This window comes from Anas acuta, chromosome 2 (genome assembly GCF_963932015.1).
Source record: "Anas acuta chromosome 2, bAnaAcu1.1, whole genome shotgun sequence".
Lineage (NCBI taxonomy): Eukaryota > Metazoa > Chordata > Aves > Anseriformes > Anatidae > Anas > Anas acuta.
Genome location: NC_088980.1, coordinates 119,533,660 through 119,552,031, shown reverse-complemented (window position 1 = coordinate 119,552,031; position 18,372 = coordinate 119,533,660). Strand labels below are relative to the sequence as shown.

The 18,372-nt window shown below is 35.9% G+C and overlaps 1 protein-coding gene across 8 annotated transcripts in view; it reads left to right on the top strand.

The window, feature by feature from the left end:
* TOX (thymocyte selection associated high mobility group box) overlaps positions 1-18,372 on the top strand; it is a 221,069-nt gene that overhangs the window by 181,719 nt on the left and 20,978 nt on the right. For all 8 annotated transcript variants that reach the window (XM_068671932.1, XM_068671933.1, XM_068671934.1 and 5 more), the window contains one exon: positions 11,477-11,557. In XM_068671932.1, coding sequence (XP_068528033.1) covers positions 11,477-11,557 — 81 coding nt within the window. The remainder of the gene's footprint in view (positions 1-11,476; positions 11,558-18,372) is intronic.

Genomic DNA, 18,372 nt, shown 5'->3' with positions numbered 1-18,372 from the left:
ATCGCTTTTCTGTTGTTATTGGTTGCATTTTTGCTATCTGGCTATCTGACAACAGAATGGATTGGATAGATAAAGAAATAGGAACTTTAAGAAAGATACAGGTGTGGAGGGATATACTGAATGGGCATTATAATTGGATACAGGATACCTGGGTGGGGACAGAAAGGGAATACAGGGAGTACTGGAACAAAAGTACCTCTCATTTATTCACACTGACCATACTATTATTACATAATTAATATAGTTTAGTATGTCTAGCAATAAAAAGCAAAATAGTACTATGATTTTTTGTAGGTAAAGTCATTTGGGCTTGAAAAAAAAAAGGTTTCCTTCACTAATAACTGGAAGGTATATGCATGTCTAGTTGCCTGTTAAGGTAAAAGGGTAATAAGAATCCAGATTTGGCACTTACTCTATCCAGTATGTACCCTGGCATAAGGTCAGCACTGGGAAGGTTTAGCTTGAAGAAAGGTAGCTTTCTATATCTAGGGTTCAGAAATCTCACTTGGCCTGGTGCTTTAGAGACATAGTTTGGTGATGAGACTTCGTAAGTCAGGGTGCTGGTTGGGCTTGATTAACATGTAAATGATGTGATTAAATGATTGGCTAACATGTAAATGGTTCTAAGATTCTATGATTAAGGTTATTTTGTTGTGTTGTGTCTTCCTTCTACCATTTTTAGTATGTCCAACAAAGGCCAAGGTTACATCCTTGATCTGACAGGCTGTTTAGACCTTCCCAGTACAGAGGTTCTCTCGTAGCTAAGCATTACTTTTTTGGGAATATGATGGTGGATATTCATTCTTGACTTAAAAAAATTCAGAGTATGCTTTTTGTTAAGCACACAAGCAAGAGGTTTTCATGCCATTCCTCCTTGTCCTGCATACCTGCAAGCTGGCAGCAGGGAGAATGCTAAACCATTCAAGGAGTAGCCATTGCTCAGCAGACTACCCAAAAGGCAGTTCAAGAAGCAACCTGCTGTACCTGCTGTACTTAGCCAGGACCTCAGGCCGAAGCTAAGAGACTATAGTTTCTACCCTTAAGAAACGTCCTAGACCAGAATCACTCCCCATGTTTGAATCTGCATGCCCTAACACACCTAAGAATACTCCAGGTACTTAGATCTATATTTTGGACCCATCTTTTTTGCCTGTGGGATTGTGTATCCAGATTTTTCTGAAATGGTGGAAGGCAAAGACCCAGACTTCTCAAGAATCTGTCTGTCTAGTTATCTCTCTCTAGTGGTGACACCAACCAGAAAAATTATTTCGCCAAATCTTGTGCCTGTTTTTTCTCCCCTGTTTTTCATAATGACCTAAATATGTGGCTGTTGCATTTTTATTTCCATAATTTTTGCTCTGCTTACAAAACAGAAGACTTAAATTCATGCGTAACAGTCTAGCACCATATAATGGAGATCAAGCTAAAAGAATACATATTTCCATGGAATTTGTCATATTACTAGTACCAGAAGAAAGTTACCAGTCTTTCCATAGAATTTGGCTTAATAAAAGTGTATAAAAAATAAATAAAATTTCCAGCTTTAACTTGGATTCCTTTTCTGGTTGAAAGCAATAACTGAGTAAGTCCCACAGTGGAACAGCAGAACACAATTTATTTTCCTTATCTCAGTTGTCCTTAATTTAAGTTGGAACACAGGAGAATGATGTGTTGCAGAATCCACATAACACATCCATGAAAAAATGGCTAAAACTGAATTTTTAAACCAATTATTCCAAGATTTTGGTTAACATGTCTTTGTTGCTCTTTGACTCGTTTTGCCTATTCATTATCATCTGTTAAGTACTTGTTAAAACTCCAGGCCCAGGCTCTTTCTAATCTAGCATTGTACAAAAAGAATAAAAGATTTTTTCCCTATTAAAAAAAAAAATAGATCCTATTTTCTAGAATAAATTTAAACTCATTCTTTATTCCATTAGGGAACTAATAGTACAAAGTAATGATTACAAGACATCTTAACTGACTAGATAGTCTGTATTTTAAAGGCCTCATTTTTCAGATCCAGAGCATTAGTAACTGTTATGAAACCTGTGTCTCTGGTAGGGAAATTGGACTCTAAAAATACTAATGATTAATGCATTATTTGGAATTTTGCATTGAAGAAGCTTCAGAAACTCAAAAGTAGTTAACTAAGAAAATAATAACATCATTAGAGGAATACTTTATTGATGAATTATACTTGTGGGGAAAAAAAAAATCAATTATCATAAAGCTTCTGGCTTTTATGTTTTGGAAGCAAATGCTTATTCTGGAATTTAAATAGAATTATGTTTCCAAATTATGTTTCCTGAATTGGAACTCCTTTTACTATTTAAATAGTAAATATAAATGAATCAGAAAGTAGAACATAATGCAGCTATTGAGAAAGAAGAATAACCCTGTCTTTTTATGCCAGAATGAAATCTTCTCTGTTCTATGACCTGAGCCAGCTTTTTCTGAAATGCACAGAATTCTTCTTGTTTATCCCTGCAGATTGACCACAGAACCACAGAATAAGTAAATGTATTGAAACTCAGTACAGTAACGACCTGAGGGCAGTATATGTATGCCCAAGCCTTTGTAAAAAAAAATTATATATATATTAACCTGACATATTAGATTGTAGTTTAAAAGGGTTTGTGCAAGAAGCACATATGTTTTTCCAACTGCAAATAAACTAGGAAAATGTTGTTTGAGAAAATAGAATTTGAATGACAAAAAAGCTGTGTGCCTTGCTGAGGTTAGGGTTATATTTAAAAGTTATCACACACTGATTCTCTTACTATGCAAATCTTGCAATTTATTAGGTTAAAGCATATACCAGTGTACTTCCACTCTCATTTTACCATATAAAGACATTTATATTTTTGTGTCATACGCTATAACTGTTCCCTTTAATTTCTGAGTATGCAATAACCATTTTCAAACAACTCTGGTGTGTGTTTGTATTTTGTATGTCCAAACCTTTATACATAGAGAGCTCTAGGAATTAAAGGGACTTATGATGTCATAGTTTTTTTCTCAAATTCTAATTTGGGTACAATAATGACACATAATCAGAAGCAGGGACTGTGCATTTTCCTTCGTTTTTCACTGTGAATGTTTTCTAAAAGTGTTCTGATTCGTAAACCTGTGAATGGAAAGCAGCTGTAGCAGTAGTATGCTAGGATAAATTCTCCCCAGTGCTGTAGCCACAGCACAGGGATATTTTCAGTGGCTTTTCTAGATCCTCTCTTACTGTCACGATCATTGTTTTCTCCTTAGTCAATACTATTTTTCTGTGCATCCCTTTTTATAGCCTATTTATGTACATCATTGCCCTTTGCACACATTTTTACTGCAAAGGGGAGAAAAACAGCCCCCAGGGAAGAGGGTTCAGCATGCTAAATGGTCAAGTCTGTGGCTTTCAGACAGAATGCTGGTTCAAACTAGGTAAAAAGGCTACTTAGGTCATTTTCTGTCCTTAGATGAAAAAGGAGAGTCGTTTTAAATCAGTACCAGATGTGTGTGTACTAAATAAACCTTAGGTTTCTAATTGGAGACCTAGTAAAGCAGTAGTATATATGGCAAATTACAAACAAAATGTTCTTGTTTACATTAGTGTAACTTTAAAACTTCAGCCAAAGACCTTAATAAATGTGCTATTATACTAAAAATGGAATTGAATGTCTATTCAACAAAATTAATCTCTGGTGTAGTTTCAGTGATTTAACTGGAATTCTAGCAGGAATGAAGTTGGCCTTCTATGAACAGCTTAGTGTGTGCATGTACGTGTGTATGTGTGAGCATGTGTTTCTGTGGGCTTACTTAAGTGTTGCACTGGCCTTGCAGCAGGAAAAAGGATGGATTCACCTAAGGGGCCCAAAACTTAACGATCAGATGAAGCAGGCGAAGCGACTGTTTGAGTGCTGTAACATATGCCTTCTTTCAGGCTGCATAATTCATACACAATAATATTAGCTGCAACAGTTAGCTCAATGGCAACACCTCATTATTTTATCCCTCAGTATTTATTCCTATGTTTGACGCCTCATGAAATTACTGTTAATGTGTTTATATAAGGGCAGATCTGACACAAGTGGGAAGAATTTAATTTCCCACTCATTCTTTCCTGCTGATGTGTCCTCTTCCCCTGGTAGAAGTGGCAAGTGTAAATAGTTAATTTGCTTCAATTATGAGCCTGTCCTGCTAAATTAGAAGCAGCAGGAATATGAAGAGCCAGAATTATACTTATGAGGCAGCTGACAAATCCTCTGAGCTTACAAAATCAAATCATTTACTCCTCATTGGTGCTCAAAGACCCACTAGATAAAAGCTGCAGTTTATTCTTTAACATCTGATGGAACTTGGATTGTATGTTACCAATGCTTAAGTAAATTGAAGTCCTTGTGCATTAGTGTCAATTTTTCTGATGTTGTTAGCATTTTCGTTGTAACCCACAAGCTTTCAAGGGTTTCTATTTTGGTCAGTAAAAATAACTCAGACCAATATGGGCATAAAAAATATCTGAGCATGTTTTATAAGTTTCTTTTTTGGGGAAGAGAATGGTGAAGTTTTAGCAGCACGTTATCCAGTGCCAGGAATGAATCAGGTAGGTTGGAAGGAGCTTTAAAAGTAAGCTGATGAACACTTCGTGACTAAAATGCTGACACTTAGATGTAGCATAACTCCTGGCATAACACCAGAGCTTCTCTTGTGGTATGAGACGTGAGTCAGATACAAATGGATCTGAGATTGGTATTTCAAGAGGTTTTGGCTCATGCTGGTCTCCAGGGACATGTAACCTCTCTCTTGGGACACTATGCTGTGTCACTTGATGTACCTTGATGTGACAAATAAGCTCATCCCATGGGTGGAAGAGTCATTGCATTCCTGTTGCATGGCTTTGCATGTGGAGTGCCCAGAGTAAGGGCATCAGGAAGTTCAAGAGACTTCAGTGCATCTGTTAAGATAGCTCCAGAGGTAATATGCAGATCTTCAGGTCAAGGTAGTCAGTAGCATTTTGAAAACATAAATTTACATTTTTTTTCACTCTTATTTATGTTCATATACTCATGCAAATGCTTGTTTATCTTCTTCTCATTCCCTCTATGGAAAGGACCTTTTTTTTTTTTTTCCTTTTTATGTTTGTGCTAATGAAGTAATCTCCAAGGAGTAACTTTGAAACACTTGTAAGAGGATGAGAATGTACCTTCAATTTATTAGATAAACAACCACACAAGGTTTAAATTTAGCTTTGTTTTCTTTTTGTAAATGAGAATAGGAAGCAAAGGCACATCTGTGTGTGCATACTGCCAAAGTGAATTACAGACAAAATGGATTCAGGAATAGGCACAACAGACAAAAACCTTACACATTCCCTCCTAGCTACTTGCACTAGCAAAGTCACTTTTACAATGCTGCACATTAGGCCTGTTTGGAGCTCCACTGTTTTTCTTGACAAATTCCTGTATTGAAATTGCACTGTGCACTCAGGAGAGGAAACCTTTTTTTTTTTTTTAATACAAAAAATATATTTAAAAAAATACTTAAAAAAAATGCAGTAGGAACTGTTTCTTCTTACTCTGTGTAAGGTTAAACAGCCTCTAGTCTTCTGGCTTCCTGCCTGCTCCACCTGGCAGGTGAATTCTAGCACCCATTTCCTATTTACTACATGTAACAGACTCTACCAGATAAATACCATACATTGCCCTGGAATTGTGAATGTTGGCTGTAGCTGCACTTCCCCTTCTTGTTGTGCTTGAAAAGAGCTGGGCCAAAAAGATCATTGATTCTAAGTATTGCTGCAGCAATATTTAGAAATGATAGCCTTAATTTTCTACTCATTCTTCTTCCCAACCCTTTATCCATATATTTGAGCTCAGCGGGAACATGGCTTTAAATCATTTGTGTACACAACTGGACTTAGGCCCAATTATTATGCTCCATTTGGCTCACATCCATTTAAAAAAAAAATCCAACAGGTGCAAATAATCACCAAATAAATCGTGTGTTTAATGTCATTTGTTTTGTATCCAGCTTTTATCCCACATGCTTCTGATGAAATAAACAACCTTGCTCCTGTAAGTTGCAAGCATTGAGCCTGTAAGGTCAAATTTAGTCCTGGCGTAAATGGCTGCAATTTCCAGTGAACTCCATAGAGTTTCTCTATTTGTACTAGAGTTGAATTTGGCCTGTGATCTTTACCCTGCATGCCAGAAAGACTGAATTCTTTCCCCTAAGCCTCTAATATGTCATAAGTGTCATTTTCATGCTGTACAGTCTAAGAGACTGCTGAGCCATATAGCTAGCCCTGGGCCTCCTTCTGTTACTGTATGTACCTAGATTAAAAATCAAATGGTAACATATTTCAGTATCCATTAAGCAATTCTGAGGATTTTTTTCTGACTGCTGTGGGAATATCTCTCTCCATATTTTAGAAGAATGTGTGCAGTTCTAGGTGCCTTTGCTGCACAATCAAAAGATTAAAACTAGAGATATGTCTCCCACTTGGAAAAAATAGAAGTTTTCTCTATGAGCATAGGTATGCAGAGCCAGGAACGACAATCTGAATGTGGAATTTAAGTCTGGATTGCAGCCTGCCATATTTTATCAGATGACATTCCTGTAACTGTAGCCTGTGAAAATGATACTCCCATGGGTAATAGCACTGCAGAGACCAAAAAGTCAAAATTGGTCATGTTGCTTTTTGATTTGCTGTTTTTGCATATACTATTTTTTCAGGTTTATGGAACACTTCCATCAAAACAAATGTGGGCACCTTTACATCATTTTAAAAAGACAAATTTAACTTGCTTGGAAGTGTCACCTCTAAGGAGACAAAGATAAACCGAAAACTTCCCCTTCTTTGTCATCCTCCTACCAGCTATTTAGGCAAGGCCAGGGAAACAATATGGTTCTTTGTAATGTGCTCTGTCAGCTAGGAGACACAAAGCTTTTTCACACTACCATGAGGCACAAATTCTGAAAGTCTCCTTTTCTCCCAAGAATATCAGTCAGTTTAGCTCACTATCTCCAACTCCCTAATATCAAAGAGGATTGTAGTTAATGGTTCCTTCTTCCATTAGAGCCTGTTATTTGGACATGGTTGCAGACATTTGAGTCCTGTTTCCCTGAAGGGTGCAAGCCACACTGGATAGAGTAGGAGTCCTGCTGCATAATGTGTTGATATGTTGATAGTCCTCCACAAGCAAGTTCAAAAGAAGTTCATCAGGAAAGGATGACTAACCAGAGCAAAAACTTGGCTAAAGGCATTACAGGTATATTTCAGTTATACATATCAGTGATGAGTTTCATATCATCCAACACAGAGAAAAGCACAGGAGACACAAAGCCTGCCTGAAGGAATTTATGATCTAGGAAGACAAGAATTATACAACAGTTAAAATACATAAAGCAAACATGGCCAGAAGTTGGCATCATAGAAAGAAGTGCAGATATTCTACTGTGGTTTTAATTTGGTAAATCTAGTATTTGTGAGTACTTGTGGCTAACCATATAACCCACAACCCATCTATCTCCAAGTGAAAATTGGGGCAGCCACTTTAAGGATGTTTATCACTAATAATAAAAATAATTCAGCCTCCAGTGTAAGTGCAGCATTTGTGGTCCACATGTATGGTTAGCCCAGGGAACTGGAGCTTAAGGGTGCCACTGCAATGGTCTGGGAACTGGTACCAGGCTGTTATGCTACCACTGGAGAACCCAGAGCATCCATTTTCCAAGGTGGCCTAATTCATTTTAATTGCTGTCTTCTGTGCTTATACACACAAGGTAGTATTTCATACTTCTTTCAGAAAATACCTTTTTCTATATTGCTTTGCTTAACTGTGTAAGGGGACTTGAAGCTACCTTGCTGAGTAGACTTGGGAAATGTAATTAAATAGTAAACTAAGAACCTGTGTATTATGCTGTATAAATTTGCATTCATGATTCACAGTAGGAAAATAATGCCAGCAGCTTCCATTTGTAGACAAATTAATGTAATCGTGGTGTTTTGGGCTTTCTATAACAAGCTGAAGAGAATAAGAATAAATTAAGCTGACCCACCCTGCATATACAGAAAATATGTATGTTTTTTTCCTGCCATTTCCACAACTGGGACAATTCAAAAAATAAAATATTGTATAAGAAAAAAAAAGTTTTATAATAAGAATGGGCCTTTACTTCCTGAATGACAGTCAATATTAAATTATAATGTTAATTGAATTAAAGCAAGATAGAAATTACCTAATTCTGTACATATATGCTCCTGTCAAGTTACTTTTGTAATAATTGTTGCTTGCTTGAAGGAGGAGAAGAAAATGACCTCATAAGAGATTTCTGGGATGTTAAAAATGAAATTAAATATTGTCACTATATACTATAGATAAGCAAAAGAACAGAGACCTGCTTCTTGATACAGGAAAAGTGATAAATGTATTATTGGAAATTATGTGTTTCACAATTTGGCACTATCTTAAGTACAAAATACAACAAAGCTTCAGACATTTTCTGGAGCACATTTGAATGATGACACGAGCCTTTTTCCTCCCGCAAAGCGCTGCAAGGATGAAACTCTGTTAACCTTACTACAACACAAAACTATTTAAGCTTGAGGGCTAAAAATTCTCACAGCTGGAAAAGAAAGAAAAAAAAAAAAAAAAAGGTTGGGAGGGGCAGCTAACTTGCTCATACCTGTTTTAGGTACTTCTGCAGATGCAGAGGACACTCCCCACTTGCCCTGCCTTCATAAGCTCCCAATACAAGTCCAGTCTAGCACAACTCAGTGAACTGGTACCACTGCCAAGGCCAACATTAATTTGTGGAGAAAAGTACTGACAGCCAGACTCATGAAAATGAACAACACCCAGGCAGGCAAAACTTACTCTAATTTTTATAATAAGCCACAACAAATCAAAATTTCTAAAACTAATGCAAGGAGCATCTACCCACTTGTATTTTGTGTAAACAGTGAGTGTCTTGAAAAAGACAACAGTATCAAGATATTGACAGCAAAAGCTCGAGTCATTGTCCTCAGAGGACATGGTGATACCCTTACTGTGATGGAGCAGGGCAAGTTGACTGCCCTCTGACAAACTAGCCTGCAGTAAGCATTCTGGCCAATGCAAGCCATCAAAGAGGGCTAGAGTTGTAAAAACCCTCTCTTCCCATCCAGTAAGAACTTCTGTGCCGTAATGACCTTTTACATAATTAGTGTTAGTATTACAGTGGAAGACATGGTGTTCATTTGATTATCACTGACTCACCAGGAAACCTGAGAAAAGAGGGCAAGAAAATATGTATGCTGAACATGGTAGATATATAGGAAAGTAGGCAGGAAATAATATAAAGGCTATATGCTGATATTCCTATGAAGTAGTGATGTTTTAGTTGTCGATTTACAGAATTGTTGTTAGCATCATATTATTAAGTTAACCTCATGCAATATGACTATTTGAGGGAAAAGTCAGGTCCCAGAGGACGCTTTCAATATGCTGTGACTGTAAGTGCACAGCAGGAGTGTATATTTTTGATATTTGTGTAATGCAAAATAAAATCCATTGTGGAAGCAGTAGATACATGATCTTTTGAAGATCATTATTCTGTGTGAAATTCTTTGTTCAACTGCGTTTTTTAAATTGGCTATCAGAAAGATGCAGAGCCACTACAATATACGAAGCTGTATAACTTAGTCTTTGTTCTTTAGGTCAAGATAAATTCATTTTAGCATCTAGGAACAGATTGTTGGCTAATTTTTTATTAATTTTCAAAACAAACTGTACATTTCTCTATTAATCACAAATGATTACAACTTAAAAAGAGAATTACTAGTTTTTTGTTTGTTTGTTTGCTTTTGTTTTCCAAAACAATAGGAGATCAGCCAACACTATGTACTTATCTTAATCTGGATAAATTACAAGGTGGCACAGATACAGTTGCACAGCTAACACCAAATATTTTTTTCCTCTCTATATTTACAATTTTAGAAGCCTAAGACTTCTGTGTTTCCATTATGATCTTTTGCTTCCCTGGGAAGCAAAATCTTTAATCCTTTTCGGCAGCCTCTGAGTTTTGCCAGCCTGTATTTGAGGATTGTTCCTGAAAGCCAAGCCTCAGTGAAACAAAAACATTTCATCAGCACATTCTTTATAAAAACATGATGTTTTACACGATCCTTCCAGCTTAACACTGTCACTTTGTATTGTCCTCTGCGGACAATACCTGGTGCCTGGACACCTGGTGCCTAGGTTGTGCATTTGGCTGAAGAAGTGGACAGCAGAGACTCAAAAATGCAGTTCCATTTTGTGTAATGTTGTGTAAACCAAATGCCCATGAAAATATGAACTAATCTCTGCCCTGGGCTTAAAAAATGCCCATGTGACTTAAAAAAATTGTGAAACACAACAGTTATTTAAAAGTAAAGTTTCCTTCCCCTTAGTTGTCTTCCTTACTTTTAAACTTTACATTTGGATATTTTTTTAAGCATTTCTGTACAGCATGGAAGGATAGCAATTAATCCTGCTTAGTTATATGAGGCCAAGATGCTTGCATGATTCCAAAATCTACTGTCTCAGAAAAAAAAATACATGAAGTAGTGAAAAATTCATGATAATATTTGCAAAGAGAAATGCTGGCTTGTTCCTGAATTTGTCACTGACATTGCTAACAGCAAGTCATTATCTGGGCTCCACAGGTCAGGAAGCATTTCTCCTCTTGAGAACTTTCAACCCTAAATATCTACGTATACTTTCATAACATCGTGTTACTGTAGTGCCATGAGGTCCTGCCTAGCCCTGTAGATAATCTTTGATCTTGAAATTTGGGCAAAATTGAAGTGACTCTCAAAGCTTTTTAATCTATTATGAGATTGTGCACATGTCGCATTTAAAATAATTTGGTAGGTTGAGAGAACTGTACAGAAATAGATCTATGCTCCTGAGAAGTTAATTAGAACGATATGGGATCAAGAACTGGAATAATGACTAACATTTATTATCCTCAGCAGTTCCATGAAGCTTCTCTGAGTGCCCCCAACAGTTAATCCAGGGAAGAGAGAAAGCCTTTTGGCTGATCTGTGTGGTGCCATCATCTCCTCCTTCATTTAGCTCACATGTCTTCCTGCACATTCCTGTCTTCCCCAGAGGCTTTTAACTCATCTCACAAGTGGGAGCCAGTGGAAAGGCTCACACCTGCCTTCCGCTATCCCTAAAGGTCCCATTTGCAAGTGCGCCCTGCACTTCACTTTGAACAATTAAATCTGAGATGCTGTGAGGGATATTGTTTTTTTTCAGTACTGCTAAGTAGCTAAAGGGTGTTTCACACTTGGAACAATATTTTCATTAAAATATTTGATGTTTATTATTTCACTCTTTAGAGTATATGAGCAGGAAAGGATGTTTACTTAGAAAGACTTTATGAAGATGCATGAGACACACCGGTGATATATAAAAACAAAACCAGATTAATTTACCAATGTGACACTCTTTGTTTTTAGGTATACAAAAAGAAAACTGAAGCTGCCAAGAAGGAATATCTGAAGCAGTTAGCTGCCTACAGAGCAAGCCTTGTATCCAAGGTAACACATAATATATATATATACATACACACACATATATAGTAACATATTGCAAACCATTTTCAGCATTTTTATGGTGCTGAGCCTCATAGTATTTAGTGCAAATAGCCTTGTTTTTTATCACCTTAAAATTAGGATATCCATCCTCTGTGCAAATGTTCCATAAAAACAGTCATCTCTCTGTGAAGAGATCCCTTTTCCCTTCTGGTCATAGTGACAGCACTCCTCCAGGCTGGGAGTATAACTGCAGTCAGAGAAAGGAAATAAAGGTAAAAATACCAATATGCCACAAACTGTGCCATGACACACCAAATAGACCACAAACACCATGCCAGGCAGCTGCCATTCTATCTATATGGGAAAAAACATACCAGACACAAAATCCCTGTGTTTTACTTTGTTTGTTTGTCTTCAAGTACTGCTTTTTTACCTTGCAATCACAGTGCTGAAAATGGTAAGCTCAGTTCACATAGTAATCTTTTATACAAAACTGTGGCTTTTCATTTTACATCTAGCAAGCAACTTGTGTGAGCACAGCATAAGTCACCGTAAGGCCGTACAGTGGCACCATGTAGTGGAACACCAGTGTATCCCCAGTACACATCTAGTAACAGCTTTTCATATTGACATATACAAGCATTCTCAGTGCACATAATTTTGTAAAAGACTGTTTAAAGCTTGTAATAAACTTTTAAATATGCAGAAGAAATTATGTGAAATTATTGTGTTGTGACAACATGAAAAAAAACAATTGAACAACTTCATAATCATACTAGTTAGAATCAAAACAAATTTAGATATATTTTGTTCCTTCGTAAATAAGCTTAATTTTAGACTTAAGTATGGCAATATGAAGGACTATCTTATGTGACATGAGTAGAACTTTTTGTTAGATTTAAATGTTTGGGGAGGTTAGTCCTGCAGTCTACTTCTGTGTATATTACATGAATTTTTACACATTTTCAGTGGAAAGACTATATGATTATCCATACAAGGAGCTTTCATGCGTATTTGTACATTATCTTAGTATGCGGTAAGTATTTGTGCTGAATTTAAAAGTCTTAAATATGAGCGGTATCTTTTTTCTTTTTTTTTTTTTCTTTTGTGCTGTTTCGTAAGCACTTCAATTTTGTAGCTACCATAATAAATGCTAATGCATTAGTTAATGGGATTTACAGGATACCTATAATTTCTGTCTTAGGTCTGTATGGTTGTAGAAATATTCATTGCCTTCAGAAAGGGGTACCATGTGTACATAAACAAATTTATTTTAAATAGCCTACTTATTGGCAAAAGAGAGGTCTAAAAAGCAGGTCAAAATATTCCAGTTGGTTTTGAAGATATGTATGAAGCCAACTCTTTGTGGAAAAAATTTGCATGCCATTATTCAGTATATCATGGACTATTCATATAAAACTCTATATAGCTTAGTTTTGAAAAAGCAAATATAACAAAACCCAGATTTTTATTTTGTTTTTATTATTTTGGAAAGGAAAAAGCACATTATGGCATTTTCTGAGGTTTGTATTTCCAAAAAGAAAAAAAAAAATTACAAGGTTGTTGATCTCTTCAGTGCATGAAGCCATTTGTGCATATGTTTAAATTTGTCGTTAGTCAGAAAAGCACTGAAGCATTCTGTTAACTTTTAAGCAATTATTTAAATTCTGCCGATAATATAGTGTTTTCCTCTACCATGAAAAGTATCAAATATAAACTTAATGAAGCTGAGTACTAATTGCTTACTCTCATGAATGTGCTCAATGAATCCAACAGAGCTGCCACATAACTAAAGCAACTCCATATTGGAATAAGGATGTACAATATTCAGTTGTAATATTATATCAGTATATTCTAAATTATCATTATTAAATATTTATATGGCACCAGAAGAGTTGTAGTTCTTTAGATAGTCATGTAAGCATAAAGAAATAGATGTAATATATTATTAAGATTGTTTGGAGTCCATCTGCTCTTTTCTGTCCATGTGTTATATTATCATCCATAAAACCTATATTTAGCTAATATTATTAATAATACAAAACCTTATTTGCAAAAGTTAAGACATGCCAGAAGTAACACACCTTTTCCAAAAATAATCTAATACAAAATTAACGATTTGCTCACATAGTACGTTTTATACTTTATACCCCAGTCTTTGGGTCTCATTTCATATGCTTATATGAAGGTGTCCTCTGTGTGAGCTCTTGTGCTGTATTTACTGCAAATCGCTTAACCTTGCTTCTTTATAGGATTTTCCATTCCACTCCTCCTGGCAGCATTTTAGTGTTAAAAAAAAAAAAAAAAAAAGTGCATTCATCTTCTCAACAATACACTAGAGCAGGAAGTTTGTATTGTCCACATTTTCAAACACAGAAAAAAACACTGTGAAATTAAGTTTTTAGTGATTTTGGATGTCCTGCTTGGAACATCTAGAACTTCATTTTTCATGGTATTTAAGCAATACTACACCTTCCATGTTCAGAGCTCCAATGACTTCAGGGTCAGCTGGCTGGCAGCTATGAGATATATAGTGGTGCTTCATATCATATCAGGACATCTGCATAACATCCAAATAAGTTGCCCAACTATCAAACTTTCTTTCTCCTTCTTCTCAAAAGACTCTGCCCTTGCAGAGCAGTAGGAACAGCAGGAAAAGGTCCTGCTCAGGGTCCCTGTCTCTAACTCAGTGGGTGCCTCACATCACCCAGAGCAGCTGCTTGACCAATTTTTCAACTTTTGAACATTGATTCTGCCACTTTTTTCATGAAGCACTGCCAGTTTTTAAAGAATTAGTGAGTGTAGGGCTGGTATGTAATTGTGTGGGTGTGTTTCTCCATTTATTTGCAGTCTTTTTTTTTTTTTTTTTTTTTTTTTTTTTTCTGAGAAGCAAAGGAATGAACATATGCCAGGTTATACCTGAGTGGACCGGATTTGGAGCTGAATTCAGTTCACCCGCCTTAGCCATTTGAGCTGCTAGAATAGTCAGAATAGGAGATCACAGAGAGAAAATTTCCAGGAGATTTCTTAGCCCTTGCCTGACAGCAGAATAATGAAATTCACTATCATTGTTATATTGTTTTCTACCCATGGTACCAGGCTGGAAGTGGGGTATCAGTTGGGGTCTGTGGGCTTTTCTTTGATGCTCAGACCTTTGCCCCCTTTGTTCTTTCTTTCTTTCTTTCTTTCTTTCTTTCTTTCTTTCTTTCTTTCTTTCTTTCTTTCTTTCTTTCTTTCTTTCTTTCTTTCTTTCTTTCTTTCTTTCTTTCTTTCTTTTTTCCACAAAAAAGCAACCTTTTACTTCAGCCAAGTTTTTTCTTGCCTTCAGCATCACCACTTCTCCTCCATATACCCTTGACTGTAGGTGCGTAGTGAAGGAAACTGGGAATGAATGTGAGGAATATGCTACCTGCCCTTCCTCATAGAAAGCAGACAGTACTAGGAAAGCCCATGTGGAAGAATGGGCTCAGATGAAACAAGTATATAAATTTGGGTGACATTTCACCAGAAGATGAGATACTCATCTTTGACACAATCTGTCATTGTCTCTTCCAGATTTCAAGTCCCTCCTCCATTGTATCTTAAGGAAGAGTACCCATATTTGTCAGAAGGGAGGCATATGGTGCTTTCCTCTAGGCTCTGTCAATAAAACTGAGAGGTTCCAGTTGGAGTTTGTCACAGTCACATACACACACACACAAACACACACAAAGTCACTCACACACCTAATATGTATAATTCCAGATTATGTTATTTGATACAATCATAATTGAAAAGAATGGAAGTGTCACCAACAACTTCAGCAACAGGATTGCCAGTGCCTCTCTAATACATTCTGAAATGCTTTAGTGATGTCTTTATAAAACAGCACTACCACCCATCAAATAAGTTAAATGTAAAACTGTGTAAATATATCAGCTATGCATTAATCCACACTTAATTAATCAGTGTATTTCCTATATTTTTCTGCTTTGTTTATAATGATTGAGATTAATGGGTCTGTAGTTGAGCTTGTTCATGTGTATAGGAATTGATATGTAAAGTAAAAATCACATTACAAAGCATTATATCTTCTGCTATGCAGATTGCCATATTGCTTATAATACTGACTAAGCCTTTGCATTGTAAACAAGTGTCTTTATATTTGCCCTTAGTTGCAACTTTTAGTACTATTCAGGTCCAGAAATGCAGTCTCTGGTATCTGGTAATTTGTACAGCATTACATAAAATGCTGTGAATTGCAATTTTACTTTTTCATAAAACAAGCACTTTTTCTAGCTTAACCAGCCTTTTTTTTCTGGCTGACATTAGAGTTTTTGCTGCATCTTTTAAATATATATATTTAATACATATATATGAATAAATGTTAAATATGTTTATATATTATACGTATGCATCTATGTATAGTTATAAAACATGTATGCGTATTATATATTTAATATGCATAATACATATGTCAACTATAGCAGTACAAGTTTAACTGTTTAAATAATACAAAGAAGATTCCTCTTTCTTGTTTTGTTCTCTCTGGCTAAATGAATCTTTAATTCTGTTCTGTACAATGGCACAACTTCAAGTTTCATGCAAACACATTTTAGCAGCTATGGCTGAAACTAAAACCACTCATCTAGGAGAATATTATTCAAATTGCATTCAAATGCTCAAGCACATTTCAAAAGTCTGATGTTGTGTCTAAGTCAAAGCGGTATCCTCATTTGCCTTTGCAACAGACACAATGGGCGTTTTTCAGTTTTGTGGACAGTGCAGATCTTTTGGGCATGTAATATTTCTCCTTGAAGTATATGGCACATGCAGTTTTCCTAGCCAAACACCATGCAATTGCTATATACATGTATATATATATATATATATTTATACATATATATATATATATATATATATAAAACCATTGTGTATATATTTATATATATATATATATATATATATATATATATATATATATATATATATATATATATATATATATATATACACACATAAAACGTTGTATATAGAGACTGGCATTGCCTTAATGTCATTAGCAATTTATAAGCAGAGATATTCCAGGCACCCAAAATGTCTGTGTTCTGTGTATAGTATTGCTTAGAACAATCAATCTCTGCAACAACCTCCCCAGGGATGTGGTAGAATCCTCATTGCTGGAGGCTTTCAAGATGCAGCTGGACAGGGTGCTAGATATTCTCATCTAGACTCCCTCTTTCCATGAAAGACCTGATGATCTTCTGAGGTCCCTTCCAATCTGACTGTTCTATAATTCTATGATAATTGAACAGCCTAAGGAATATATACAAGGCCTTTTCAGACTGCAGTGAACATGGAAAAGTTTTAGCTAGTTGCATAAAGAAACATGAAGACCACATTTAAAAAAAAATAATATAAAAAGGCCAAAAACCCAACCAGTAAACTCAATGGTGTTAGTTTTCTGTTTCATATGTGTATGTGGTGAGAGCACTTGCCACAAAAGGCAAAAAATGTCAGCTCTCCTAGATTATGGCTCTCCCCATTCTTAAGTAAATGTGGATGTGCAGTTGTGTTCCCTCCACTATTTGTTTTCTGTGGCCCAATTAATCCCAAATGCTTTTCTGCATAGTGACCAAGCTTCAAATGTAGGGAAACACCCTATCCTAGCTCACTCCATCTTTAAATAAGCAGCTGTTGGGATTTAGCACATTTATTTTGGAAATACGGTTCTGAATATCTCTTGACAGAATAACCTGTTGTGTCTACTGGTTGGTGCTTTAATCAAATGGCTATTGTGTACAAGGAGAACAGCAACCCTTCTGCTGCTGGCAGAAAGGCACCTGGTTTCTACTTTTTGAGAAAACAGATTCCTATATTATATCTAGCCCCAGTCCATGCAGATGTTCTGGAATTTTAGAAACCAGTTCAGGCTGTTTACAGTGAAATCGTCATAGAATAAATAAAAAATATGTCTGTGTATGATGCATGATTTTATTTTTTTTCTGGTAGCTGTTAAAGTGCTACAAGGGAATTGGCAATGCTTCCTGTAAAACAACAGAAAACGCAGAATGATGATATGCACCTACAGCTTTTACTTTTCTCCGTTAAACACTAGAATCCCTAGATGGGAAAACTATAATGCAAGGCTTTTACAACAGATACTCAATATTTCTGTGATACCTCAGTCCTTCTTTCTGGAGTTAATACGATATACCAAAAATCTTCAAGTGATCATAAATAAAATCACGTATGTGCAAGTATATGATGTATCAGAATATCTGGTAAGTGAACATATGTATCAATAAATCAATTGCCTAATCTTATGATAGCACAAATCAAACCAACTTCTTGTCCAGCAAAGAAACCAACTATTTACTGCAGCTGAAAAAGAAGAGCAAAGGATGTTTTAAGTTAATGCCATGAATTGTATTTGAGGGCAAATCATGTGAAACTTTACATTTAGCAGTCGAAAATCCTAGTGATGCTCTCACAGCACTTCAGCCGAAAATGTCAGAAATGTCTTGAGCTTGAGAGAAGCTATGTGTTGATTTGCAGTGGATTTATGTTTGTTTTTAAGTGAGTTAATAAAAGTAGATTTTACTATTAGCTGAGTGCTTCCATTTGGGGAATTAAAACACTTGTATCAAATTAAAGTTGCATATCCTTTATCACATGTATCCAGGTTACATTCATTAAACATCCATTTTTACTTACATACCCTGAATGAATCTGTGACAATCCCCTGCAGATGATGACAAAATGTATATTTAGATTTGAAGATGTTCTTCTGAGCCACCTTAGCTAATTATAGATGACAACCCATGGCTTACTCCTTT